Source organism: Myxocyprinus asiaticus, chromosome 47 (assembly GCF_019703515.2).
Source record: "Myxocyprinus asiaticus isolate MX2 ecotype Aquarium Trade chromosome 47, UBuf_Myxa_2, whole genome shotgun sequence".
NCBI classification, from domain to species: domain Eukaryota; kingdom Metazoa; phylum Chordata; class Actinopteri; order Cypriniformes; family Catostomidae; genus Myxocyprinus; species Myxocyprinus asiaticus.
The window spans coordinates 25,920,890-25,947,869 of record NC_059390.1 but is presented as its reverse complement, the minus strand read 5'-3'; the positions used below and the strand labels follow the sequence as shown (position 1 = coordinate 25,947,869).

Sequence of the window (26,980 nt, the reverse complement as noted above, 5' to 3'; positions counted from 1 at the left end):
TGGGGGCAGTGCTTCAAATTTTTGGTAAGCAAAAATTCAAAGACCTAATTTACCTCAAGAACTGTTGACCTACTTTTGCTGAATGTCAGTCTGTATATTCAAGGTCATTATAAAAACCAGATAATGTGATGACAAGTCATTAGCCTATATTAAAATTAACCTCAAAACCTTGTACTTTAAAACTATAAGCCTTGATTTAATCTTGTACTTGAAAATGAACTTTTTTCTAATGTCCCTTGTCCTTTAAAGCTCATCTGAAATACTGTATTGGGGGTGGACGGCTCTAACATTTAAAGACAGTATCTCTGCACTGGACAGCTCAATCATACAGCACTGGACTTAAGTGGATTATTATCAGACTGTGGTGTGACGCTGTTCCTGTGATGGGGAAGACCCGCCAGAGCACGGTGGACCTCAACTCCCCATCGGACGTGAAGCAGGCGGTGCCATTTGAGGACCTGGACCACAACAGTGTTCCTGTAGAAGACGAGAAGAATAATAATATACCAGACAGAGGAGCGTGGAAGGGCAAGTTTGACTTCCTGCTGTCCTGCGTTGGATATGCCATTGGGCTGGGGAATGTGTGGAGGTTCCCATATCTGTGTGGAAAGAATGGTGGAGGTAAGATTAAACAGTCAGAACACATTTATCATACATTGATATACTTACTGTACATTAGTTTTTCCAAATACAATATGAAGCTCAACATTCTGATTTTGGGTTAGCTTTTAGGGTCAGGCTTAGGTCTTGGGTTGAGGTTAGAACAGCATTTTATCAATCTAGTAGTTCCCTAATTTCAGGGCTAGTTAATGGTTTGTTTTAAGGTTAGGTTTAAGGATAGGGTTAGGGGCAAAAGTTAGAACCAGGTTATGTTGGATAACATAAGGTTTGGCTGGATAACATGGTACAGTTAGCCTCTGCTGGTAGATATCGTAGCTACACCATTATGGGAGAAAAACAACATCTTTTTTATTGACTGCCATTCAACAGTAGCTATGCATTCTCACCAAAAGAATTTGGGGGTTGGTTGGAAGTGGGAGTATTATGCACCAGCTAATCAACTGCCATTGAGATTAATAAGAATGCTAATAGATGGCTCTCTCCAGGTATTTTAGATCTTCTTGGTTGGATTTTGTTAGCTTGACAGGAATGGTGTTCCAGGACCAACAAACAATGTTGATCCAGCAACATGTCCTACCTGGCAAATTTATGGTCACTGAAACCATGATCCTGGAATCATTTGGGTGAGAGAGGCAGGTCTTTTATCTGCACATAAGAACAAGATTATGGGTGGTTAGGATTGAGAAATGCAGTGTTTGCACAGATTTGAAGAGCTTCACAGATCATCCCAACTTGCATGTGTATTACATTTAGAATTTAATTGATGCACTCAGTCCGATGTATACACTATATGGCCAAAAGTTTGTGGAAACCCAAACATCCCCCTCATACTGTATTGTATGTGCTTGTTGAACAATTAATTTAAAAACAATTGGCTTTAGTAGGGAGCTGGTCCTCCCTTTGCTGTTATGACAGCTTCCACTCTTCTTGGTAGGCTTTTCATTAGATGTTGTAAAATGGCTGCACAGATTTGCTCACATTCAGGCACAAGAGCACCAGTTGTTAGGCAATGATGTTGAGTGATGGGGCCTGGATATTCAGTCTGCATTCTAATTAATCCAAAAGGTGTTCAGTGGGGTTCAGGTCTGGGCATTGAAAACAGAAAAGGACCACATTCAGCTGAACATTTTTAAGGAGATTTTAGGGTTTTATTATAATTTATTCTATATTTCTGGTAATGTCTAGGACACTGTTTCTAAACCCTGTTCCTGGATGCACACCAACAGTATGCAGTTTGGATTTCCTACTGATCTAATGTATCCATTTCAGGTATTGGAATCTCTATTAATTAGCTGATAAGTTTAATCAGGTGTGTTAGATTAAGGAGACACTGAAAACATGTACTGTTGGTGAGCCTTCAAGAACAGGGTTGAGAAACAGTGGTCTAGGATCAGGGTTACTCAGGGTGCTTCTCATTTCCTAAATTGTGCATCCTCGTTTCCTCGCTCCTTCGTCCTCGAGCCTGTGACCTGGAAACCGATTGAAGTCCGCCATCAATAAGGATGTACCAATTCTCTAAATGCACCACGAGGAGGTGAGGATCAAGGATGGATGAAGCTTATCGAGGATGCTTGAGCGAGGAAGCACCAAAGCATCCTATGCGGAGACTTTTTGGTCGAAGCACCTGATGCACACGTAAATTCTCCTCCCCTTCACATCTCAACAATTTTCATTCATGTTTCACCTTTGTGGTTTAAATAAACCATAACTGTCACATACTTCATCAGTGCATCTTGAATGATTTGGATTTATTTTGAATATATGAATAAATACATTTTCACTAACATAAAGACAAGCACGCCAAGGTACAGCAGCTATGCAAAAACGCGCTCTGAAGTGACGCGTAAGTGAGCAAGGACATTTAATTTTACAAACACTTCTTGTTTCGATTCCTCTGTCCTTGTTTCCTTTCCTTCCATCCTTTCCTCGTTTCCTTAGAGGGTGGAGTTAGGAAGCAAGGAAAGGAAGTAAGGAAAGGAAACGAGGACGCACACTTTCAGAAATGATAAGCACCCTCATTCCTACTCTTGGAGGGCCACCTTCCTTCAGAATTTAGTTCCAACCCCACTCCAACACACCTGGCTTTACTTTTCAAGAAAACCCAACTTGATTAGCTGGTTGAGGTGTGTTAAATTACATTGGAATTAAACTCTGCAGGAAAGTGGCTTTTGAGTAACCTTGCTCTAAATGGTGACACTCTTGCTGGAGAAATTGTCTTGAGAATGCATCTGCTGCTAGGTGTTAGGGTTAGAGTAAATCTTAAGAGAGTTTTTCAGCACAAGATTTACCACCGGACAACCGCTGCATCCGAATGTTAGGTCTGTCAATGTCTGTCAAAAAAAAAAAAACAAACAAAAAAAAACAAAACAAAAAAAACATGGGCATTTATGTTATTTAACCCTAACCCCTAACCCTAACCCTAAGTTTGAGTTGCGCTCCAATTGTGGACTCAACAGTTTCAGTGAAAAATGTGTGCAAAACCTGATGATTATGATATAATCATGATCCTGCATGTGAATTTTCATAGAGCATCTTGTGAAAGTCCTTTATTGAAAGAAAACCAGTTCTTTTGTACAAAATGAGTTAACACAGTTAATGTCACAAATCTGCTTATTTGATTACTGATCACGAAAGTGTGTGGAATCTTAAATATTTCTTGTACGTAGTAGTAATAGTATGTCATACATTTTTCAAAATCATACAGAGGGGTAATCACTAGTAAACAAGCAACAGCGAGAGAGAAGCAGGCTATTTTATTTATATTACGTTTTTCGCATCAGCATTCCAATCTACATCTTGATGTAATCCTTCCTCGCGATCACGCGGCGTGTTTTCATGAGCTGAATGGAAGGCAAAAAAAAGTTAAAATAAGACAAGACTGCAGTATACCCAACAGACTCTTGCAGTGCATGCAAGCCATTCACGCATTACAAGCTGAGAATTTAGCCCTTTTTGGTGAATAGCACCTGCAAAATCCTAAAACATTATTTCCAGGTTTGATTTATATTTTGAATAATTTATATTTTGCCAAGTGTGTTTTTTGAATCCCACAATGTGGGTTTATGTTTTCTCTTAATCGTTTAATGCAATTCTGGATGTGAGCATGGTTTAAGGACTACCTGTATGCTGGGTTGGAAATCTCAAGGATTAATAGTGGTGTTTTCCTTATTACATGACATGTTGCTCTGAAAGCAAAAAGAAACAAATGAAACACAGAATATAGGCTGTCATCAGTGCAGCCTGACCGAATCGCATTTACACGCGTCATTAACCGAAAGTGAAGCGCTGCCGGCTCGTGATGCACGAATGGCTTGCACACACTGCACGAGTCTGTAGGGTATCCCGCACATCATTGTCACATCACAGTTTATCTTTTTGTTTAGTCTCACATTCAGCTCATGAAAACACGTTGTGTGATCATGAGGAAGGATTACATCAAGATGTAGATTGGAATGCAGGTGTGAAATTTTTATAAATAAAATAGACTACTCCTCTCTCGCCGTTGCTGTCATGCCAGTGATTACCCCTCTGTGTGCCATAGGTAGTTGACCCCTGATCTATAACAAATTCGAGTGAGTATTACACATAGCCAAGAAAATATTTAGAAACTACAATGCTTATTTTTCACTAGAAATTGAGTCATAAATTGATACAAAAAGAAAAACGTGACTAAGTACTGCTTCAGCCACTCCATTCGTTGCCATTTATATTCTTTCAACCAACTACTGGATACACACACAGGATTTTTGCATTTCAAAGGCAGCAAACTAAACTTCTATGCAGCCTTCAGAAAAAAGACCAAATGAAGGCATCTTAGCAGACAGGAATTGACACTAAATTGGATTTTGGCGTTCCTTGATGTCTTCCAAAATCCTGAAATAGCATGTGGCAGTGTTTATCAGTTTCCAGGTGTAGTCAACTTTTTTGAAGGGAAGCTGCAACACCTGAGACTGTACACATTTTAATTTATGAGGACCTCTCGTGGTTGGGAGGTGAAACTGCAGGTTAAGATATTACAACATAATGGACAGTTTACCATGTACATACTTAGTAGTAAAATACTGTCCACTAGGTGGAAATGCAAGAACCATATTAAATTTGTGTAATATTGTGTCATTAGGAGCATTTCTGATCCCATATTTCACTACTCTGGTGTTTGCCGGTATCCCGCTGTTTCTGCTGGAGACGGCGCTAGGACAGTTTACGTCAGTGGGGGGCCTTGGAGTATGGAAACTAATACCCATGATGAAAGGTGAGAAATATGTGCACACACAAGTTTATGAGACAATTACTTGGGAATTCCTATCCACTAAATTTAAAGGTGCTGTAAGCTGTTTTGCTCAATTCTGTCATTTTTCTAACATTACAACATGCCCTTTTTCCAAAACTCGCTTTCTAAAGACATATACACTAACCCAATGTCAGAAAAGCTGAATGTGCATTCAAACATTCTGCCTACCATTGCAATGTTTTATTCCGATTTGTGGTGTATCATTAGAGGTTTGACTCTTAAATTCCTCATGTGTCAGGTGTGGGTTTGGCCGCTGTGGTTTTGTCCTTCTGGCTTAACATCTACTACATCATCATCATTGCGTGGGCTCTCTACTATCTCTTCAGCTCTTTTAGAGCGGTGAGTCATATTCAAAAAAAGAAGAAGAAAAAAAAAAGAAAATAAAACAATTATTTCTATCATACAGCAATCCTGTAAAAAACAAACTAACAAGAAAAACATGTTATTTTATCAAACAGTCTTTCTAAATCAATCCATATGGCACAATAACACATCACAATAACATAATGGGATTTTCAGTGCCATGTTTGCTGCAGTATATCTTTTGATCTGTTGAAGATCTGTAGATATTTCACCATTTTAGAATCTATAAAACTGATGGTTAGTTAATATGTCCATTGTACATCAATTAATGGCAAGCTTCTACAATGATATATTTAAAACAATTGGGGTCAAATGAGTGTTATTTTTTCACCATCCGTATCTTTATTTGGCCATGCATGTTTAGCTGCACTTGTTGCTGCTTTTCAAAGGATTTCTTCAAGTCTGCACAGAATTGCTCCTACGTTTGATTTCTCTCTTCTTCTGTCTATCTCTCTCCACCCCTCTGACTCCCTTAAGCTCTTTGAGTTTCTGCCTGTGCCCTGAAGAATGTTTTAAAAGGCTCCACAGAAATAATAACCGCCTCTGTTTTGTGCAGAGTGAAGTTTAGTTCTGCACACTGTGCCAAGGGAATAAGGGCTTTACTCTTTAAAGCAGTGCAGAGGGACCCTTAAACAAAACCAGCCTTTGTTTTTTTTTTAATGCATTGTTTTCCTTTTTTATGTATTTAATTTGCCTTCCACTGATTTAATCAATTTGCTTTATTCTTCTATTATCTGATTTTATTACATTTACATTGAAAGAGGGATCATATCTAGGGACCAGAATATCATAGAAACTTTGAATTAGGCCACTAAGCATCCACCCAGAACACCCTTGAAACCATCCAAGCAACACCTTAGCAACCACAAAACAAGGCCTTGGTAACCACCCAGAACACTTAGGCAACCATAAAGCAGCAAGCTAAAAACCACCCAGAACACATTAGCAACTGCATTGTAACATCCTAACGACCACCTAGAACACCCTAGCAACCACCTGCCCTAGCAATCACTCTGAACACCTAAACAACCACATAGCAGTCCCTTGGCAATGATGCAGATCACCCAAGCAACACCTTTGCAATCACAGCAATGCCCAGGTATCAACCCAGAACACAGCAGCTTAGCAATGCCCAAGAAATCACTCAGAACACCTATACTGTATACTGTAGCAACAAAGTGAATACCACTCAGAAGACCTAAACAATGCATAGCAATGCCCTGGGAACAACCCTCAATACCCTAGCATCATAGCAGTGACTTTTGCATGGGCAAACAGCTCTCAAATGTTTTTCCAGAAAATGTAAAAATCTAGATCTTTTACAATAATTTCACCTGTCAGTCCATTCCATATTTTCACTGAATTCAAACTCCTTCTCTTTTCTTTCTCTCCTTAGTTGCTAATTTATGTGCATACAATAATTTTTCCTTGGGTTCTGAATATTTTGCATATATACTGGTACTTTGACATAATGTTTTTGATATAATGAATTCAATGGGAAACCTGTTTTTAGCATCTAATTGGTGTCCTTTCTTGATTATATATCCTGATATGTGCAGATCATGTGCAATATATGTGAATACTAGTATACCATATAAAGACACAATGTATGTCTATGACATTTTTTGAAACTTTTTTAAGTCTGTTCAATTAGAAGAAGTATTTTAAACAGTCCAGCCTGACCTATAAATGGATTCAGGTGCACTGCTGTTATTTGGATACTGATGATGATGTAAATTGAATACGTTTTGTGTCTGCAGTGAGCACTTTTGCACTTTTTGGCCTCTTAATAAATTCCTGTAAGATTGTTTCTATGAACATTGTGTGCAAGCCTTCTCTCCTTGGATTTATTTCTCCTTAGGAGCTGCCATGGCAAACTTGTGATAACCCTTGGAATACTGAGCGCTGCTTTTCCAACTACAGTCTAACGGATACTACCAACCTGACCAGCACGGTTACTGAGTTCTGGGAGTGAGTTTACAGAAATAGAGATATTAAAGTTATAGTTCACCTCCACAATTAACAATTTTACTCACACTAATCTTGTTTCCCAGCATTTCCTGTTGTCTTTATACTTTAATGAATACAAAAGCTTAAAAATAAACACTAAAGAAAACAAACAGCTTTCCCTACGAAAATCTTAACCAATCAGTAACCAATCAATGATAAAGACCTTTGTTTCCACAATAGGAGAAACATGCATCAGTTAACAAATGGTTTGGAGGAGCCAGGGGAATTGCGCTGGCCACTGGTCGGGACTCTGGCGTTGTCCTGGATCCTTGTATATTTCTCAATCTGGAAAGGAGTGGAGTGGACAGGGAAGGTGTGACTGCTGATATTCTCTCTATTCCTCTGTATCAGTGTACCTCAACTGGTGGTCCGTTCTGATCGGGTCTCAAACATGAGAGAACATACTATGCTGAATTCAAATGATTACATGCAACTAGCCATATATGATTTTATAGGATGAACTTTTAAAAGGGTGGAGAAAATGATTCCTATATCTTTTGTTGTTGGTGACAAAGAAACCATGAACATAAATTGGTTAGCTTGAATAAAACTTTGCAAGTAAAAAACAACAACAACAACAACAACAACAACAACAACAACGACAACAACAAACACATTATAATCTGAGTCCTGAAGCAAAACCATTTGAAAACCACTGGTCTACAATACATCCGATTGTTGCATTGCAAAGCTACTGTAATTGCACTTTCTCTGCTCACCACCCCATTTTTTTTGCATACTTACTGAACAGTATTTTCTTGATTTTGCCTTCTCTTTGACCTCATTTATTCACACACACACACATGCTTTTGGATTCTCCTACTTTTTTATTTTTTTATTTTATATATTTATTTGTTTATTTATTCATTTTTAGGCACTGAAAAGCAAATTACTCCATTCACATTATTGTATTTTTTCCATGTAATTTCTACACATTCATATAAAAGGAATATTTTGCCCAAAAATGAAATTTCTGTAATAATTTATTCACCCTCAAGTTGTCACAAACACAAATTAATTTCTGTCTTTCACAAAAGGAAACAGTTTATGTTTTTTTCTTTCTTTTTTTAATGCAATTACATTGAATGGGGACCGAGGGTTTTTTGAGCTTCCAAGAAGAATGCAGAAGTAGCATAATGTTTCATAATATGGTTCATTTGACTATATTGCTGTATTCCATTTCTTCTGAAGAACAATATCTTTTTATGAGGAACAGACCTAAAAAAAAAAGAAGTAAAAAAAAGCATTATATAAAGAGTATTTTTATTTTGTTTTCCAGTAAATATATCTAAACATTCTAAAACAAGATACATTTCCTTGAGATGCAATATGACAAAATTAAGTAATGTTTATGCTTCTGCATAAACAAAAACTAATTGCCAAAAGAGTAAAGAAAATAAAAACGTCATGGTTACTTGCGTATCCTCCGTTCTCCGATGGAGGGAACGAGACATTGTGTCGATGTAGTGACACTAGGGGTCATTCTTGGGAGCCCGAGACACCTCTGGTCTTTGATAAAAGGCCAATGAAAATTGGCGAGTGGTATTTGCATGCCACTCCCCTGGACAAACGGGTATAAAAGGAGCTGGTATGCAGCCACTCATTCAGGTTTTATGCTGAGGAGCCGAGACAAGGTCCGGCCATTTCAGCGGGTAGTTCAGCGTTGTGGTAGGAGAGACACAACGTCTCATTCCCTCCATCAGGGAACGGAGGTTATGCAAGTAACCATGACGTTCCCTATCTGTCACTCACTCGACATTGTGTCAATGTAGTGACACTAGGGGTCCCTGTACAAAACGCCGCAACTGGCTGAACTGTGTTACGTGAACTGGCGGTGTGTGATGGGCAGACCACTGTGTGCCTCGTAGCCAGCTCACCAGGCTGACACGTAACCTACCCCAACATAGTTATGAGTGTTGAACGGCCCTTTGGGGACAAGTCGACTACCCAAAAGATAGAGACAGGCTAACCCAGTCGTGGCCTCTTTTCCCCTTCTTTTTTTCCACTCCCTAAAAAACAAGGGGGATTATCCGACTGGGCCGCCAGGTCTAGTCGGGGGGTGTCCCTCCCAAGGGGAGGACACCGCTGAGACCACACCTCGCCCAAAGAGATAGGGGAGATATTTAATTGGAAAATATGTCACATGGTCTTGCCGACCATGTGGAGAAGTCTCATGGTAGATCCTACCCAACGGGGGAGGAGTTACTACAAACATGGAGACTGTGGCAGAGGGGTCTCTGTCCAAGGAAGATGCAGTTTGCTAACAGGGAAACGAATTAGCAGAAGATATACATCGCATGGGGTTACCTTACAGGGAACCGCCACATGCGGAGCACCTACCCCAGAACAGTGCTCTTAGTTAGCATGTGTACTGGGCCAGCAGCAAGTCTCTCCGAAAACTCGACTGCCACAGGGCTCGGAGGAAGTCAACCAGGGCACATAGTTTGTGAACACTACTGGGAATTAATGGTGCACGTCTTCAGCTCAGAGGAGGTGAAAGACTCTATGTGCAAGCGATACACCTGGCCGGCTATCCCGGACTTATACGCTTGTATTGCGTGCCACTATCTGGGATGAAACTGGTTCCACCCAGAGGTTGTAGAACCTTGTAAAGGTGTTGGGTGTTGCCCAGCCCGCTGCTCTGCAAATGTCTGTTAGAGAGGCACCCCTGGTAGAATGGGCTCATAGCCCTACCGGGGGCGGAACGTCCTGGGCGTGATATGCCATAGCTATGGTATCAATGAGCCAGTGGGCAATCCTCTGCTTGGAGACAGCGCTTCCTTTCCACTGTGCACCAAAGCAGACAAAGAGATGCTCAGAGATCCTAAAGCTCTGTGTGCGATCCAAATTGATGCGTAAAGTGTGCACCGGACACAGCAACGACAGGGCTGGGTCTGCCTCCTCCTGGGGCAGCACTTGCAGGTTCACCACGTAGTCCCTAAAAGGGGTTGTGGGAACCTTGGGCACATAGCCCGGTCGGGGTCTCAAGATCACATGAGAGTAGCCCGAACAGAACTCCAGGCACGTTTCACTGACAGAGAACGCTTGCAGGTCTCCTACCCTCTTGATGGAAGTGAGCGCAGTCAAGAGAGTAGTCTTCAAGTAGAGTGCCTTAAGCTCAGCTGACTGCAAAGGCTCAAAGGGGGCTCTCTGTAGACCCTGAAGAACTACAGAGAGGTCCAATGAGGGAACGAGGCACGGTCTGGAGGGGCTCAGCCTCGTGGTGCCTCTCAGGAACCTGATGATCAGGTCGTGCTTCCCTAAGGACTTACCGTCCACTATGTCATATTGAGCAGCAACGTACACCTTCAAGGTGGAAGGGGACAGCCGCCCTTCCAACCTCTCCTGCAGGAAGGAAAGCACCACTCCGACTTCACATCTCTGGGGTCTTCCCGTTGGGAAGAACACCAGTTAGCAAACAGACGCCACTTAAATGCATACAGGCGCCTCGTAGAGGGGGCCCTAGCCTGAATGATCGTGTCTACCACTGTGGGTGGTAGACCACTTAGGTCTTCCGGGTCCCATCCAGGGGCCAGACATGGAGATTCCAGAGGTCTGGTCACAGGTGCCAGATAGTCCCCCGTCCCTGAGAAAGAAGGTCCTTCCTCAGGGGAATTCACCAGCAGGGGCTGTCGTGAGGAGCGTGAGGTTCGAGAACCACGTCTGTGTGGGCCAGTAGGGTGCTACCAGGATGACCTGTTCATCGTCCTCCCTGACCTTGCACAGAGTCTCTGCAAGTAGGCTCACTGGGAGAAACGCATATTTGTGTAGGCCAGGAGGCCAGCTGTGTGCCAGCGCGTCTATGCCGAGAGAGGGCGTACCAGAGCGGGCAGTGGGAGGATTCTTGGGAGGCAAACAGGTCTACCTCTGCCTGTCCGAATCGACTCCAAATCAGCTGGACCACCTGAGGGTGGAGAGTCCACTCTCCCCAGAGGGTAACCTGCCGTGACAGCACGTCTGCTGCAGTGTTGAGGTCGCCCGGGATATGAGTGGCTCGCAGCAACTTGAAGTGCTGCTGACTCCAAAGGAGGAGACGGCGGGCGAGTTGTGACATACAATGAGAGCACAGACTGCCTTGGCGGTTGACATATGCTACCATTGCCATGTTGTCTGTCCGAACTAACACGTGCTTGCCCTGGATCAACGGCCGGAACCTCCGCAGGTCGACCAGAATTGTCAACAACTCGAGGCTGTTGATGTGCCAATACAGCCTCGGGCCCGTCCATAAGCCGGCAGCAGCGTGCCCATTGCAAACAGAACCCCAGCCCAATTTGGAGGCATCTGTTGTAACCACGACACGCCTGGAGACCTGCTCTAGGGGAACACCTGCCCGTAGAAACGAGAGGTTGGTCTAAGGGCTGAAGAGATGGTGACAGACCGGCGTGATGGCCACGTGATGTGTCCCATGGCGCCATGCCCATGTCGGGACTCGAGTCTGAAGCCAGTGCTGAAGTGGTCTCATATGCATCAACCCAAGCGGGGTGGCCACCGCTGAGGATGCCATATGCCCCAGGAGCCTCTGAAAGAGTTTCAGTGGAACCGCTGTTTTCTGTTTGAACGCCTTCAAACAGGTCAGCACCGACTGTGCACGCTCGTTCGTGAAGCGCGCTGTCAATGAGACTGAGTCCAACTCCAAACCGAGAAAAGAGATGCTCTGAACCAGGAGGAGCTTGCTCTTTTCCCAGTTGACCCAAAGCCCTAATCGTTTGAGGTGCAAAAGCACCAAGTCCCTGTGTGCACACAACATGTCCCGAGAGTGTGCTAGGATTAGCCAATCGTCGAGATAGTTGAGATTGCGAATGCCCACTTCCCTTAACGAGGCAAGAGCTGCCTCTGGAACTTTCGTGAAGACGTGAGGGGACAAGGACAGGCTGAAAGGGAGGACCTTGTACTGATTCGCCTGACCCTCGAATGCAAACCGCAGAAAGGGTCTGTGTCGAAGTAGAATCGAGACGTGAAAGTACGCGTCCTTCAGGTCTACCACCACAAACCAATCTTGATGCCGGACACTCGCCAGAATGCTTTTTTGCGTCAGCATCTTGAACGGGAGTCTTTGTAAAGCCTGGTCCAGTACTCGCAGGTCCAAGATTGGCCGCAACCCACTGCCTTTTTTCGGTACGATGAAGTAGGGGCTGTAAAACCTCTTCTTCATCTGGCCGGAGGGACAGGTTCTATCATACCCTTCCGTAGGAGGGTGGCGATCTCTGCGCGCAAGGTATCAGCATTTTTGTCCTTCACCAAGGTGAAGTGGATACCGCTGAACCTGGGTGGATGCCTGGCGAACTGAATCGCATAGCTGAGTTGGATGGTCCGGACCAGCCATCGTGACAGATTGGAAAGCGCAAGCCACGCATCCAAGTTCCATGCGAGGGGGACCAAAGGGACAATGTCATTGGATGTACCGGCAGGTGGGGCCTCATGGCGGGGAGGAGCTCGAGGTGCCACACCATGTCGTGGCTGTGCTGAGTCTAGTGACATCGAAGCACTTACCTGGCTCATTGTGACCACCCCCGGAACAGCCTGGGATGGGGGAGGAAGAGGCCTGTCCTCGCAAACTGTGGAGGCTGTCACATCGGGGGCAGATGTGTGCCACAGCTGGGCACGCAGGGGCGGGCAGACCGCCAATGGAGTGCCAATCCTGCAAGGGAAAAAAGGTGGACGGTGGTCGTGATGACCGTGCACACCGGGTATGTGACCCAGGGAAGGAGGAAACCGCTCTTGTGCTGAACTGTTGGGTACCACAGCCACTTAGGCATGCGGCGAAATCAAATGAAATGGCAAAAAATGATTCTCAACCCGGCCCTCCACCGGGGTATGGAGTGGTCTTACTACCAGCTCCAATGCAGTGGGTTTCGTTGACCCTGGGTCGCCCGACTCAGGGGCGATTTGATGACCTTTGTGGGTTCTTGGTGGTCGGCCGTGAGACGGGTGGCGTCTGCTTCCTGCGGTGGGCTCCACACTGGGGCCGGGCCAAAGGGGCGGGCTGTGGTGGAGCCGGTGCAGTCACCGCAGGGGGATGCCCTTGGCGACGAGCAGATGGGGTGCAGGATCTTGAGCCGCGCACGAGCAGGATATGCCGGACAGCCTCCGTCTGCTGCTTCACCGTCGAGAACTGCTGGGCAAAGACCTCGCCGAATAGGCCAGCCTGGGAGATGGGGGAAGCAAGGAACCGTGTCTTGTCGGCCTCACCCATCTCAACCAGGTTGAGCCAAAGGTGGCGCTCCTGGACCACTAATGTGGACATTGTCTGCCCGAGAGACCGCTGCGTGACCTTCGTCGTTTGGAGAGTGAGGTCGGTCACCGAGTGCAGTTCCTGCATCAGATCTGGGGCGGAAATACCCTCGTGCAGTTCTTTTAGCACCTTGGCTTGGTGGACCTGAAGGAGAGACATGGCGTGCAGGGCAGAGGCAGCTTGTCCAGCAGTGCTGTAGGCTTTGCCCGTCAGGGATGACGTGAACCTACAGGGCTTGGACGGGAGCTTTGGGCGTCCTCACCAGGTGGCGCCGCTCTGCGGGCATAGGTGCAACGCGGGCGCCTTATCCACTGGGGGAATCGCCGTATAGCCCCTGGCCGCCCTGCCATCAAGGGTAGTGAGGACGGGGGAACTGAGAATCGGGACTGGGCAGTAAAAGGTGCCTCCAACGATTTTGTCAGCTCCTCGTGCACTTCCAGGAAGAAAGGCACTGGAGCGGGGCGTGGCAGCTTTGAGCGGCGCCGTGAGCCCAGGAACCAATCATCGAGCAGCGAGGGTTCAGGGGAGAGTGGAGGGTTCAACTCTAGCCCGACGCTCGCGGCTGCCCGGGAAAGCATGTCCATCATCTCTGCATCAGCCTGTGACTGGGCAATTGTCCCCGAAGGGGGGAGCCCAGCTGAGGCTTCTGCATCTGACTGGACAAGCCCACTCTCCGATGCTGCTCTCGAGAGCTCATCAGCTTCGCGGGCTCCGAACAAGAGGTCGAACTCACCGTGAGACAAGCCAGCGGACTCATCCAGAAGCCCGATCGGGGCAGACGAGCGTGCTGGGGAATGGGAGGTCCGCGGGGGGATACCGGCGGAAGCGGTCCCATTAGGGTCCCCAAATCGCCCCCAGTGCTAGCCGTGCTGGCCTCCAAACTGTAGGTAGAAGGACCGAGGCGGGGAGCCGCTGGGGTAGCTTGCTTTCTTATGAAAGCGAGCCGTGACCGCAACGTTGCCATGGTCATGTTCTCTCAGTGAGAACATGAACCATCCACGAACGCTGCCTCCGTGTGGGTCGCGCCCAGACACAAAAGACAGCGATCGTGACCGTCTGAAGTTGAGAGGTAACGACCGCAACCAGGAATAACACACAATCGGAAAGCCATGTTTAAAAAGACGTGTCTTTAAAAAGACGTTCCTTGTGTGCAGCTCTTTTAGAGAAATATACTCTTTCAGGAAAATATACTCTCTTTTTTCTGCCAAAGTGCCAGGGGCGTTCTCTGCAGTGCACCAGTGCAGAGGAGGGAGAAGCCGCTGAAATGCGCTGTCAGATCCAACAGAGGTGAATGAACAATCGTGAGAATTCAGCTCAGTGAGCATGACCGTTCGGCTCCTAAGAGAAAATCTGAATGAATGGTTGCATACCAGCTCCTTTTATACCCGTATGTCCGGGGGGAGTGGCATGCAAATACCACTCGCCAATTTTCATTGGCCTTTTATCAAAGACCAGAGGTGTCTCGGGCTCCCAAGAGTGACCCCTAGTGTCACTACATCAACACAACGTCGAGTGAGTGACAGATAGGGAACTTGATTCAAAGGGAAAACATGTTTATTTTTCTTACATCAGCAATTTTTTTAAGCATAAGCCCCACCAAATTTGAATAGATTTCTCTGAAAACATGACTTAATATCTTAAAGGCATACGTATTTGAAACCAAATGACAGTGAATAAATGATAACAGAATGTTTTATTTTTGGGTGAACTTGCACTTGAAAGAGATTTGCCAATGAATGTGTCAATTTTGAGTTAAGTCATTCTTTTTTCCTAAAGAGAGGAAAATTGCTCTTTATCTCCGTTCTCTGAGGATAATTGCATTTTAATGACCTGCACTGGAGGACGAATGCTCTTCCAGCAATCTACAGCCTTGATGGACATCACTAGGCTAATTAAGGACAATCATTATCCTACAAAGCACACATTATGTTCCTCACAAACATTAAACACATGAAGGTATTTCACTAATGAGTTAATTATGTTGTCCTCTACACATCCTTTAAAATGATTTACTCTATACCTCTCTGTGTCTTTGTCTTTATTTGTGTCTTGTCTTCTACAGGTGGTGTATTTCTCAGCTACTTATCCTTACTTCATGCTCTTCATTTTGTTCTTCCGAGGAGTTACACTCCCTGGGGCGAAAGATGGCATCCTCTTCTACATCACCCCTGACTTTAACAAGCTTTTAAAATCTGAGGTACTACTCTATTATCACTGCCTTCCAATTAATCAGATTTAGCATGTTTACATGAGTGATCTTACACTGATTACATTTAAGATCATGTAAGTGCCATAAACGGTTTCCTTTTATTGGGATAACGTCACAAACGGTTAAAGCCAAATATTTTTGTGATGTCACATTGCATGTAAACACCTTATTCAAAGGTGCGCATCTGTTGTGAGTATGCCTGTTCACGTTTGACATCAAAACCAGAGAAAAACCTGATTATATTGAATCTTATTGAATCCAAAAACACGATTCTCTTGCATTGTCGTTTCTTTGGAATAAGCAGTTTTTTGTTAGTTATCATCAAACAGTATGTTTTAAGGTACAGTGGGCTTCACTGGGGTTGTTTACTCGTTTTGGATATATATAGTTTAGTACCTTTTTCTCTGAGAGTGTATTATTGTGCACTCATTGTCGCTTCTAATCATCTACAAATTAAATCAAGAACAAATTTAAAGATATAGTTCACCCAAAAATGAAAATTCTCTCATCATTTACTCACCCTCATGCCATCTCAGATGTGTATGACTGTCTTTCTCCAGCAGAACACAAATGAAGATTTTTAGAAGAATATCTCAGCTCTGTAGGTCCATACAATGCAGGTGAATGGTGGCCAGAACTTTGAAGGCCCAAAAAGCACATAAAGGCAGCATAAAAGTAATGTGGCTTTAATGTAGTTTTATCCATACCTTCAGAAGTGATATGATAGTTGTGGGTGAGAAACAGATTGATATTTAAGTCTTTTTTTTCTTTCTTTTTTTACTATAAATCTCCACTTTCACTTCCACGTTCTTCTTCTTTTGTTTTTGGCGATTCACATTCTTCGTGCATATCGCCACCTACTGGCCATGGAGGACAATTTATAGTAAAAAAAGGACTTAAATATTCATCTGTTTCTCATCTACACCTATAATATCGCTTATGAAGACATGGATTTAACCATTGGAGTCGTATGGATTACTTTTATGCTGCCGTTATATGCTTTTTTGTAGCTTCAAAGTTCTGGCAACCTTTCACTTGCATTGAATGGACCAACAGAGATGAGATATTTTAAAAAAGAAGAAAGAAAATCATGCACACCTGCATGAGGGGAATTTTCATTTCTTGCTTGGTTATCTCTAGATCTTACTTAATGACTACAATGCTTACACTTCTATATATATGAAATCATAAGTTGAAAAATGGGGGGAAAAGGACATTTATAAACCAGACACCATTGTTATTCTTTCCACCAAATTTAACACAGATGTTAGTGAGATAGGCAGTGAAATATGCATCTATGCCTTCAAAAGTTGACCAGATGGAGGCATCTTGTGATTCGAACGTGCCTTGATGCCTTCCTACCACTGCAAACTGCCCATGAATGCAGCAAATTACAGGTTTCGGACATTATAGTCCATTTATCTCGTCTGAAGACACTCTGTGTTTTATTTTCAGGTGTGGTTGGATGCTGCCACTCAAATCTTCTTCTCATATGGTCTGGGTTTAGGTTCGCTCATTGCTCTGGGCAGCTACAACCCATACAACAACAATGTCTACAGGTTTGAACTACTCGCCTCTGTCCAAATGTACAGAAAAGACTGTGGTATAAACTTGAGGATGAAAATCGATAACCATTTTTAACCACAGAAATGGTGGTGCAGAGAAGTAAATTATGCATGAGTGATGAATGACCAAACTTCTTACATTTTCAGACGAATGTTACGAAAGTGAAAATTAATAATAAAAAAAATCTTCATTTGATTATTACAGTGAATTTTGCCATTATTTGAAGTTTGATGTGAGTTGATTGACCAGATACTTGTTTATTTTGTAGAGATTCAATCATCGTGTGCTGTATTAACTCCTGCACCAGTATGTTTGCTGGGATCGTCATATTTTCCATTGTGGGCTTCATGTCGTACATTACAAAGAGGCCCATTGAAGAACTGGCAGCCTCAGGTCATTACGTCCACAGAGATTTTTTAATATATTTAGTAGACCTTTTCAAATTGGACTATTGTGATGGCATTGCAATGATGTGAGACAACTGCATTTCTTTTGCAAAGAGCTGTGATGTTTGATGGTGTTTGTGGTTTCATAACAGGCCCAGGTTTGGCATTTCTAGCCTATCCTCAGGCCGTCACCCAGCTGCCCATGTCTTCACTCTGGGCCATCCTCTTCTTCTCCATGCTGATGATGCTGGGATTGGACAGTCAGGTACTACACATACAAACATACTGGTGATTCTATGCAAAATGTTATAGACCAGCTGTGAAAATTACTGCTACATTTGACAACATTGCACCATTATTTCTTGATACATTTCAGAGGTTAGTGATTTTTTTAAGCAGTTAAAAATAAACAATTCAAATTATTCATGTGTTGTGACCCACTGACAGTTCTGTGGTGCAAATGTCACACTAAAAACAGCAACTTCTTTGTATCAGTGTACATATACAGTATGTTTACAGTCTATATACAAAAGCGGAGACAGCAGTTATTCTAGATGTTTGAGATATCTATCTATCTATCTATCTATCTATCTATCTATCTATCTATATATATACATATATTGTATGTTAGTGTTATATTATTATTATAAAAATATATATTTGTGTTTAATGTATGTCTATTTTCTGTTTTTTATTATTATTTTTTTTTATTATTATTATTATTTTAGTCAGAAATGTACTTTTATATGGTTAAATTGTCAATGTACTCCAAGAGTGTGGCTGTGGATATTCAGTCTTTCTATGATCTACTGTGATTAAAAGTCTTATGTTTAATTATTATTTATTTATTTATTTATTTATTTATTTATTCTGTTGCCTATTATAAAAAGAAGACAATAACAGGAAGAAATCTCTTTTCAGATTTTAGATAAACAGATTTGGTAACACTTTATTTTAAGGATCAGAAGTTAGAAAGTTATTAATGACTAATAATTGCACTTGTAAGTGTCTAGTGATGGAATTGTTTGGAATTATAAGGCATTCATGAGGCCTTTATTGGCCGATTTCTTATTCATGCCTTATAGCCACTTTAAATTGTTTTTTTTGTTTTTTTACTCTAGCTAAAAACAAAATATATTTAATCCTTTATTGGTTCTCAGTACACTGTGTTAAAGTGCAGCTTATAGGTGTAAATAATGTTTAGTCTTTACAAATGGAGAAATATACCAACAAATGATTTATAACTCAATCTGTTAGAAATAATAATATTTCGGGGGCCTGGGTAGCTCGGTGAGTATTGATGCTGACTACCACCCCTGGAGTCATGAGTTCGAATCCAGGGTGTGCTGAGTGACTCCAGCCAGGTAGAGTCACATGGGGTAACCTCCTTGTGGTCACGATTAGTGGTTCTCGCTTTCAATGGGGCACGTGGTAAGTTGTGCGTGGATCGCGGAGAGTAGCATGAGCCTCCACATGCTGTGAGTCTCCACAGTGTCATGCACAGCGAGCCACGTGATAAGACGCACAGATTGACGGTCTCAGAAGTGGAGGCAACTGAGACTTGTCCTCCGCCACCCGGATTGAGGTGAGTAACCGTTCCACCACGAGGACCTAGTAAGTAGTGGGAACTGGGCATTCCAAAATTATGGAGAAAAGGGGATAAAAAGAAAAAAATGAAAAAAGAAATAATGTTACTATTATCCATCCTTATATAAAGACTAAACATTTAGAATAACGCTTTTGTATTGTGATGAAGCTGAGTTTGCTTTTCAGCTCTTTTGAATGCCCTTGTTAAAATATGAATTCCATATTTATTTTACTGCTATAAGCTGCACATGCAGATAGTGTACTGAGAACCTATAAAGGATGTCATTTGCACAGTACTAGCTATTGGTAACAATTTTATTGTTAGGAAAAGAAAACTGTAAATGGACTATAAGGCAAGAATAAGGATTCAGCCCATAAAGACCTAATAAATGCCTTATAATGCCAAACAAGTCCATAACTAGTCAGTTACTAGTGCAAATACTCATTAATTACAGTCTAATTTCAATAAAGTGTTGCCAAAATTGTACTGTATATTATAATATTATATTTACTGTAACTAAGTTTTGAATTGCTCAGCCATGGTTTGCAGTACTTTTCATAGAATCAAAAAGATCAAAACAGAACAAAACGACAAATTGTTTTTGAACCATCATTAAAAGTAGATTTTTTAAACACTTTAAAATATTGTGTACATGTACAATTACACCTGTGTGTCAGTTTTGTACAGTGGAAGGCTTCATAACAGCTCTGATGGATGAGTACCCCACAGTCCTGAGGAAGAGGAAGAAACTCTTTATCCTCATTGTCTGCATCATATCCTTCATCATCGGCTTCTCCAACATCACACAGGTAGAGATGATCCTCTGAAAATATCTATGCTTTATTCTGTGGGCCTGAAGATTTTATTTTCAGTTCTAATATCTGTGTGTGTGTGTGTGTGTGTGTGTGTGTGTGTGTGTGTGTGTGTGTGTGTTTCTCTTCAGGGCGGTTTGTACGTGTTCAAATTGTTTGACTACTACTCAGCCAGTGGAATGTGTTTGCTGTTCCTGGTCTTCTTTGAGACAATCTCCATTTCCTGGTTTTACGGTACATAGCCCAATAACAACATACACTAAATATACTTGTAAATATACAGTGGCCCCAAAAAGTATATGGATATTTAAGTCACACTTAAAAATGTATGAATGCGTTTGATCATATGACAACCCAGTGGCATTTATTTTTATAAAATATAGCAACAACACCTACTTTTCAAGAAAAAAATAAATAAAAAATACTTCACAAAAAATAGTTGTATTTCAATTGATAAAAAAAATAAAAAAAAGTATTGACACTTTGTACTGTAGTTGTCAGACTTTGTGAAACATCTCCATAGTTAATGTGATGAAATACACCTCTGTTTACACCTCTGCTAGAATCTAGATATCTATTACCTCTCTGTGCTCTTCAGGGGCAGAAAAATTCTACAGAAATATTGAAGACATGATTGGTTATCGGCCGTGTGGCTTTTGGAAACAATGCTGGATTTACTTTACTCCAACAATCTGTTTGGTAAGTGCTTCACCTGCACGTATTACACCTAAACATCAAACACTACATATTTAATCCTTATATTCATGATTTTTCCACTGTCTACTGTTTGCAGGGGGTTTTCACATTCAGTGCCATTGAAATGACTCCTCTGACATTGGGGAAGTATGTGTACCCGGCCTGGGGTCAGGGCATCGGCTGGTTAATGTCCCTCTCTTCCATGGTTCTCATACCCGGATATATCATCTTTATGTTCTTCACCTCCAAAGGCAGCATCCGACAGGCAAGACTTCTTTTGGTTTTAGTGTTTCACATCTCCCCAACAATTTTCTCTTTTGTCATATTGGCCTTTCTTCCTTCCTATGGGATTTCCTTGGAAGCATTGTTCCTCACAAACCTCCTTTTAAGCTTCCTAAAGTACCTACATTTTAAACTTCCTTCCAAACTTCCAAATGAACTTTGAACTACCTACCTTCTTTCCAAACTTCTGCCTTTCTTTCCCTTCTTCTTTCCAAACTTCCCTCCTCTGAAATTTTTACTTATGTCCTTCCTTCTAAACTTTCTACTGTACTTACTTCTAAACTTCCTCCTGTCCTTCCTTCAGAACTTCCTTTTAAACTTCTTCCCGAACATCCAAATAAACTTTTGAACTTCTTACCTTCTTTCCAAACTTCCCTTTTTTCTACCTATCTTTCCCTTATTCTTTACGAACTTCCTACCTTCATTCCTCCCCTCCTTTATCCTTTTGTCTTACCGTACTTTCTTCCTTCTAAACTTCCTTCTGTTCTGAACTTCCTTCCTGCCTTCAAACTTTTTCCTCTCCGTCCTTCCTTCTATAATTTTTACTCTTTCCTTCCTTCTAAACGTCCTACTTTCCTTCCTTTCTTCTTAACTTCCAACTTCTGATCTTCCTTCCTTACTGCTTTTCTTTCCCTTCTTCTTTCTGAACTCCCTACCTTCCGAATTTTCCTCTTTCAAACCTTTTTCCTTCTAAACTTCTTTCCAAACTTCCAAAAAATAACTTCTGAACTTCCTACCTTAATTCTAATCTTCTTTCCTTCCTGCCTACCTTTCCCTTATTCTTTCCGAACCTTCTTTGAACCTTTTTTCTTACAGTCCTTCCTTCTAAACTACCTCATGTTCTTTGTTCCTTATAAACTTCCTTCTGTCCTTCTTTCCTTCTGAATACTCCAAATGAACTTTTGATCTTGCTACCTTCTTTTCTTCCTTCAATTATTTCCCTTCTTCTTTCCGAACTTCCTTACTTAAGAACTTTCCTCCTTCAAATCTTTTGTCTTACCATCCTTCCTTCCTTCTAAACTTCCTACTGCCCCTCCTTCCTTTTAAACTTCTCTCCTAAATTCCAAATAAACTTTTGAACTTCCTACCTTCATTCTGAACTTCCTTCTTTTTCTACCTGTCTACCCTTTTTCTTTCCAAACTTTCTACTTTCCAAACTTCTGTCAAACCTTTTTCTTACCATCCTTCCTTCTACTGTGCTTCCTTCCTAATGAATGAGATTCTGAGATCAATATTCAATAACGTTTGCCAGTTATTCTTATAATTTCCATTAGTCATGGTGATGTGATATAATAGTTTTGTTATTTGTCCTCTGCAGCGCTGGCACAAGATGACCAAACCCTCTGAGCTCAAAACCCCAGATGCCAACGATCTCACACAACACTCACAAACAGGAAGTATGAGCGAAGCTTCTGTTTGACATCATCTCCTCCTGTGCAATGGGCATTAAAGACAGTGACCAGAAGAAAATTACTATTCCTCTATTCCATCCATCTTTATATGCTGGAGAACAAAAGTACAAAACAGAATGTACAAAATGGAATTAAGTGAACCACACACATTTATCTGACACGTTTATTCCTTCCATTTCTTTCTACATCCATCTCTGAAGTTGCCTTGAGCATAATATTCTCATATTCCTGTGTCATTGAGTGTTGGTATAAATCTAGATGTGATCCAGGCAGTTTGTAGGCCTTTCATTGACACTTACAAAGAAGCCCATGCTGCGTTCCTGCATTAAATTCCTCAGATTTCTGACCTCAGATACCAATTGTGGAGTGAGTGTATGTCTTTAGTGGGATAGCCTGGTCAATGTCAACAAATATTATATTTTATAGTGGCTTATTTTGAGAGCCAAATACTCTGTCTTGTTTTCAACTCAAATTACAACAGCAAACCATCATTACTACTATAGGCATACAGGAAAAGAATGGATGTTTATAAGAACAGGAAAGGGGAACACTTTATTTTTGCTGTATGAACATTGCAAGCATGTACAGTATGAACGGAGATATCAATACATAACTGTGACACGTAATTGTTTTACAAATCTATTACTTGACAGCTAAATAAGCTTACAAGCTCAAATAATTCAGTATAACTCAAATTTATGTGCAAGTGGGAGGAGGTTTTTTCCTCCAATAAATATGTAGCACAAAACATATTTGGACACTCAAGCCAAACTTAAAAAAGTATAAATGTCAATATAGTCACACCAAGTGGCATTTATTGTAAAGAAAGATAGCACATGCAGCCTTTTCTTTTTAACAAAATAAGACAATGTTTAGTGGACGGTTAAGTTAGTGAAGCATGTCTATAGTTAATGTGAAGAACGTCTTGGTTACTATTGTAACCTCTGTTCCCTGATGGAGGGAACGAGACGTTTTATCGATGTAGTGACACTAGGGGTCGGACTTGGGAGCCCCAAACACCTCTGATATTTGAGAAAAGGACAATGAGAATTGGCGAGTGGAATTTGCATGCCACTCCCCCGGACATACGGGTATAGAAGGAGACGGCTTGCAACCACTCATTCAGGTTTGTGCTGAGGAGCCGAGACAGAGTCCCGGCCATTTCAGCAGGTAGTTCAATGTTGTGGCAGGAGGGACACAACGTCTCGTTCCCTCCATCAGGGAACGGAGGTTACAATAGTAACCAAGACATTTCCTATCTGTCATTCACTCGACGTTGTGTCGATGTAGTGACACTAGGGGTCCCTATACAAAATGGCACAACCAGCTGAACTATGTTACGTGGATCGGCGATGCAGGTGTAGGCAGGCTACTGCGTGCCTAGTAATAAGTGCACACAGCCCTAACGTAACCTTCCCAATGCCCCGCATAAGTCATATAGTCCCTTGTACCCCAAAGGGGTAATCAGCGAACTTACAATGGGAATAGGCCGCACCAGCTGTTTTGACCTTTTTTATTTTTTGAAAAAATGAAAAATTCATTTAGCTGGGACCAAGCATTCGCGCCGGGGAAGGTGTTCTTTTCCACGGAGAAAAGACACCGCGGAGACCACATCCTGCCTGAAGGTGAGGTTAACATGTGGAGAATACATCACATGGACTTACCAACCAGGAAGTACCACATATGGAGGGGAGTTCCTGCGGTAGGTCCTACCTGGAAGGGAGGAGCTCTACAAGCCCAGCGACTGGTGGCAGAGCAGAACTCTGCCCAAGGGAAGACACAGGTTTACCGTCAGGGAAACTGTACTGTGGAAAACACCTCATATGGGGTTACTGACAGGGAACCACCACATATGGAGCACCTATCCCAAGTACAAGGGCTGACCTAACAGGGCATACTTCACGAGTATTGGGCCTGGCATCGAATTCCTCTGCCGAATTCATCTGTCACAGGGTGCTGTGGGTGGAAGGACATCCAGGGTTCGCCGACCCCGGGAACTCATGTGGATGAAAAAAGTGCAGGTTATCCCCTCGGGGAGGAGAAAGGCATTAAGTGCAAGCAGTACACTCGGCCAGCTGCCCACATACTTACCTGTCAGTACCCATTAACACACGGGAGGAAACTGGCTCAACCCGGAGATTGTAAAATCTTGCAAAGGTATTGGGTGTCACCCAGCCCGCTGCTCTACAGATGTCTGTTCCACCATTCGCCAGAGCCCAGGAGGATGCCACACTCCTAGTTGAGTGTGCTCGTATGCCCAGGGGGGACGGCACGCCCTGGGCCTGGTATGCCAAAGCGATAGCATCCACAATCCAGTGGGCGATCCTTTGTTTGGAGACAGCCTTCTCCTTCTGCTGTCCCCCAAAACAGAAAAAGAGCTACTCAGAGCATCTACAGCTCTCTGTAAGTAAATATCATTATGTAAATATGCAAAGTGCGAACTGGACACAGCAACGACAAGGGGGGGTCTGCCTCCTCCCGAGGCAGCGCTTGCAAGTTCACCACTTGATCCCTGAAAGGGGTAGTGGGAACTTTGGGCACATAGCCTGGCTGGGGTCTCAAGATCACGTGAGAGTATGCCAGACCAAACTCTAGGCACGTGTCGCTGACAGAGAACACCTGCAGGTCCCCAACCCTCTTGATGGAAGTGAGCGCAGTCAGGAGGGCCATCTTCAATGAGAGGGCCTTTAGCTTGACTGTCTCCAGGGGCTCAAACGGTGCTCTCTGTAGGTCCAGCAAGACTACATAGAGGTCCCACAAGGGAACGAGGTGTGGCCTAGGAGGATTCAACCTCCTGGCTCCTCTAAGGAACCTGATGATCAGGTCGTGCTTCCCCAAGGACTTACCACTTTCCAGAGGTCTGGGTGCGGGTGCCAAATCGTGCCCCATCCCTGAGAAAGGAGGTCCTTCCTCAGGGGAATTTGCCAGGGAGGGGCAGTCATGAGGAGTGTGAGCTCTGAGAACCAAGTCTGGGTGGGCCAGTACGGTGCCACCAACATGACCTGTTCTTCGTCCTCCCTGACTTTGCACAAAGTCTGTGCAAGCAGGCTCACTGGGGGAAACGAATTGACTCCAAATCAGCTGAACCACCAGAATTCACTTCTGCATCAGCATTTTGAACGGGAGCTTGTGCAGAGTCCGATTCATAGCTTGCAGGTCTACGATTGGCTGCAACCCACCGCCTTTCTTCGGTACGATGAAGTAGGGGCTGTAGAATACCTTTTTCATCTCGGCTGGAGGGACAGGCTCTATCGCATCCTTCTCTAGAAGGACTGTGATTTCCGCATGCAGAACAGCGGCATCCTTGTCTACTACCAAGGTAAACCGGACGGCATTGAACCTGGGCGGGCGCCTGGTGAACTGAATCGCGTAGCCAGCCAGCACGACGGGTTGGAGAGCGCTAACCATGTCTCCAAACTCCGAGCAAGGGGCACCAAGGGGTAAAAAACACCTTTGATATACCTGCGGATGGGGCCTCGCGGCAGGGCAGAACAGGAACTGCCACGTCGAGAGGCCTCACGTCCCGAACGCACGCGCGTTCCATGCCAATGCGGAACCCTTCCTGGGGTTCGTGGCACCGGACCGAGGGACGGGGGCATTAGATTCCTGCGGGGGGCTCTATGATGGGGCCGAGCGGTTGGCTTGGACTGTGGCGGAGCCGATGTTGCTGCCGCAGGAGGACGCCCTTGGTGATGAGCAGACGGGGTGTGGGACTTCGGCAGCCCGTAGAAAGAATCACGGCGGGGCAGGATGTGCTGGATGGCCTCCGTCTGCTTCTTGACTGTTGAGAACTGCTGGGCAAAGTCCTTGATAGTGTCGCCGAACAGGCCACCCTGAGAGATGGGCGCATCAAGAAAGCGGACCTTGTCGGCATCACTCATCTCTGCAAGGTTGAGCCACAGGTGGCACTCCTGGACCACCATGGTGGACACTGCCCGCCCGAGAGCCCGCACCATGACCTTCATAGCCCGTTGGGCGAGGTCGGTCACTAAGCGCAGCTCCTGCATCACTCCCGGGTCAGGACAACTCTTGTGCAGCTCTTTCTGTGCCTTGGCCTGGTGGACTTGCAGGAGGGCCATGGCATGCAGGGCAGAGGCGGCCTGTCCAGCGGCACTGTAAGCCTTGGCCATCAGGGATGATGTGAACTTACAGGCCTTGGACGGGAGCCTAGGATGATTCCACCAGGTAGCGGAACTCGATGAGAGCTTTTAGTTGGGTCTGGACAGTAAAGGGTGCCCGTCATGACTTTGTGAGCTCCTCATGCACGAAAGGAACTGGGGTAGAGCACGGCTGGGTGGAGGGTTCCACTCCAGCACAACGCTCACGGCAGCCTAGGCAAGCATGGCCGCCAGCTCCGCGTCGGCCTCAGACTGGGCGACCGCATCAGATGGTGGGAGCCCAGCCGAGTCCTCCACATCAGCCTGTAACAGCCCACTCTCCGATGCTGCGATCAAAACCTCATCCTCCTCCTGAGCCCCAAATGAGAAATTAAGCTCACCCTGGTGCGAGCCG

General features: G+C 43.7%; 1 protein-coding gene across 1 annotated transcript; it reads left to right on the top strand.

Moving 5' to 3' along the window:
• Nucleotides 1-358: 358 nt before the first annotated feature.
• slc6a1l (solute carrier family 6 member 1, like) lies at nt 359-23,463 on the top strand. The gene is made up of 14 exons (XM_051691050.1): nt 359-621; nt 4,742-4,873; nt 5,151-5,251; nt 7,137-7,246; nt 7,466-7,598; nt 15,580-15,714; nt 17,182-17,285; nt 17,561-17,685; nt 17,831-17,943; nt 19,944-20,075; nt 20,210-20,312; nt 20,677-20,777; nt 20,872-21,039; nt 22,375-23,463. The coding sequence occupies exons 1-14, from the start codon at nt 384-386 to the stop codon at nt 22,474-22,476; spliced, it is 1,797 nt and encodes a 598-aa protein (XP_051547010.1). The 5' UTR covers nt 359-383; the 3' UTR covers nt 22,477-23,463.
• Nucleotides 23,464-26,980: the final 3,517 nt, after the last annotated feature.